The sequence below is a fragment of the Egretta garzetta genome, unplaced genomic scaffold (genome assembly GCF_000687185.1).
Source record: "Egretta garzetta isolate BGI_Z169 unplaced genomic scaffold, ASM68718v1 scaffold34, whole genome shotgun sequence".
NCBI lineage: Eukaryota > Metazoa > Chordata > Aves > Pelecaniformes > Ardeidae > Egretta > Egretta garzetta.
The window spans coordinates 3,616,543-3,617,863 of record NW_009259586.1 but is presented as its reverse complement, the minus strand read 5'-3'; the positions used below and the strand labels follow the sequence as shown (position 1 = coordinate 3,617,863).

The following is a 1,321-nucleotide window of genomic DNA, read 5'->3' as shown; positions in this document are numbered from 1 at the left end:
GGCAGGACAGATGGGACGGGGGTGACACTTTTGGCACTTGTTCCAGAGAGAGAGGGCACAGCCCTGAGCCCCGAGCTCACAGCGGGGCGGAAGACAGTGAGGTTCAATTAGCGATGCCCTGGGGGCTGGTGACTGGGGGGATACCAGGTCCCCTGCCCACCCCTGTCACCCTGCTCCATCCCCTGGGGAAAAGCAACCTCATGGGCCTGGCCCAAGAGCCCACGTGTTGCCCAGGAGGAGAGCAGAGGGAGGGGGAGCTGGGGTGGCACCACCACCACCAGTGCATTAATGGGGACATCCCATGGCATGGCACGGGTATGAGCCAGCAAACTTGGGGGGGCCAGCCCCCCATGAAGGTCACCAGCTCATGCACCAAGGATGCCAATGCCAACACTCATCCTTAACCTGCACCCCTGGGCACCCTCCTCCCATCGTCCCCCTCCAGCCATGTCCCAGGACCCCCTTCATGGGGTGACCCCGTCCCATCTGCTCCGCACGCTGGAGGAGAGGAGCCTGGGGATGTGAGATGGCCAGGGGCAGGAGGGGACCCCAGCCTGTCCCCATCAGGGCTGGAGGATGGGAAGGTGCTGATGGTGGGGGGTGTCAAAGTGACATGGCTCTCAGCCCCCCCTCTGCATAGGGGGGCTGGGGAGAAAAAGTTGAGGTTACCATCTTTTCTTTTGAAAATCAGTCCTGCTACAGCCGAGGGGTGGAGGTGGTGATGCCCGCAGATCCCGGACACCAGGGTCCCTCTGGGTGGGCAGGGGGTGTGTGTGCCCCCACCAAGGCTGAGCCCTCACACGGGCAGGGCAGCCGCTGCCTGCTCCAGGTCTCGGGTACCGGGGGGGCGGCGGGGCCAGGGCGCCTGCTGCAGCCGCATGTTGTTGTTGGCTGCCTCTGGGCCTGAAGGGAGAAAACAGGGGGTTAGGGGCTCCCAAAGCCCACTGGCACGCTCAGCTCATCTTTCTGTGGGGGATGCTATTTAGTCTCCCCAAATAACACCCCCCTCCCCTGCCCTGCATTGGGCTTTGGCTGCGGTGAGGGCTGGTGAGCACGTGCACTTACCTCTCCGGGCTGGGGGAGCCCCTTAAACCCCCAATTTCTCAGAAGTGCCGAGGGGTAAATGGGAAGCGTCACACACTGTGGCCAGGTTTTAATAACCCAAATGGAAGGGGGCTGCCTCTGCGTCCCCCCATGCCCAGCGTGAGGGCACATGCAGCTGCCCCATGGGGGCTGCAGGTTAGGTGCTAAGGGATGTCACCCTGGCCCGGACAGCAAGGGGGCTGCCAGCAATGCAGGGGCGAGGGGTACCAACCCAGCG

General features: G+C 63.6%; 1 protein-coding gene across 1 annotated transcript in view; it reads right to left on the bottom strand.

Annotated features, from left to right (window-relative positions):
- Positions 1-796: 796 nt before the first annotated feature.
- The window catches only part of RNF157 (ring finger protein 157), a 19,620-nt gene continuing 19,095 nt past the window's right edge, over positions 797-1,321 (bottom strand). Inside the window, exon 21 of the mRNA XM_035893364.1 lies at positions 797-903. Within this exon, the coding sequence (XP_035749257.1) occupies positions 797-903 (107 nt within the window). The remainder of the gene's footprint in view (positions 904-1,321) is intronic.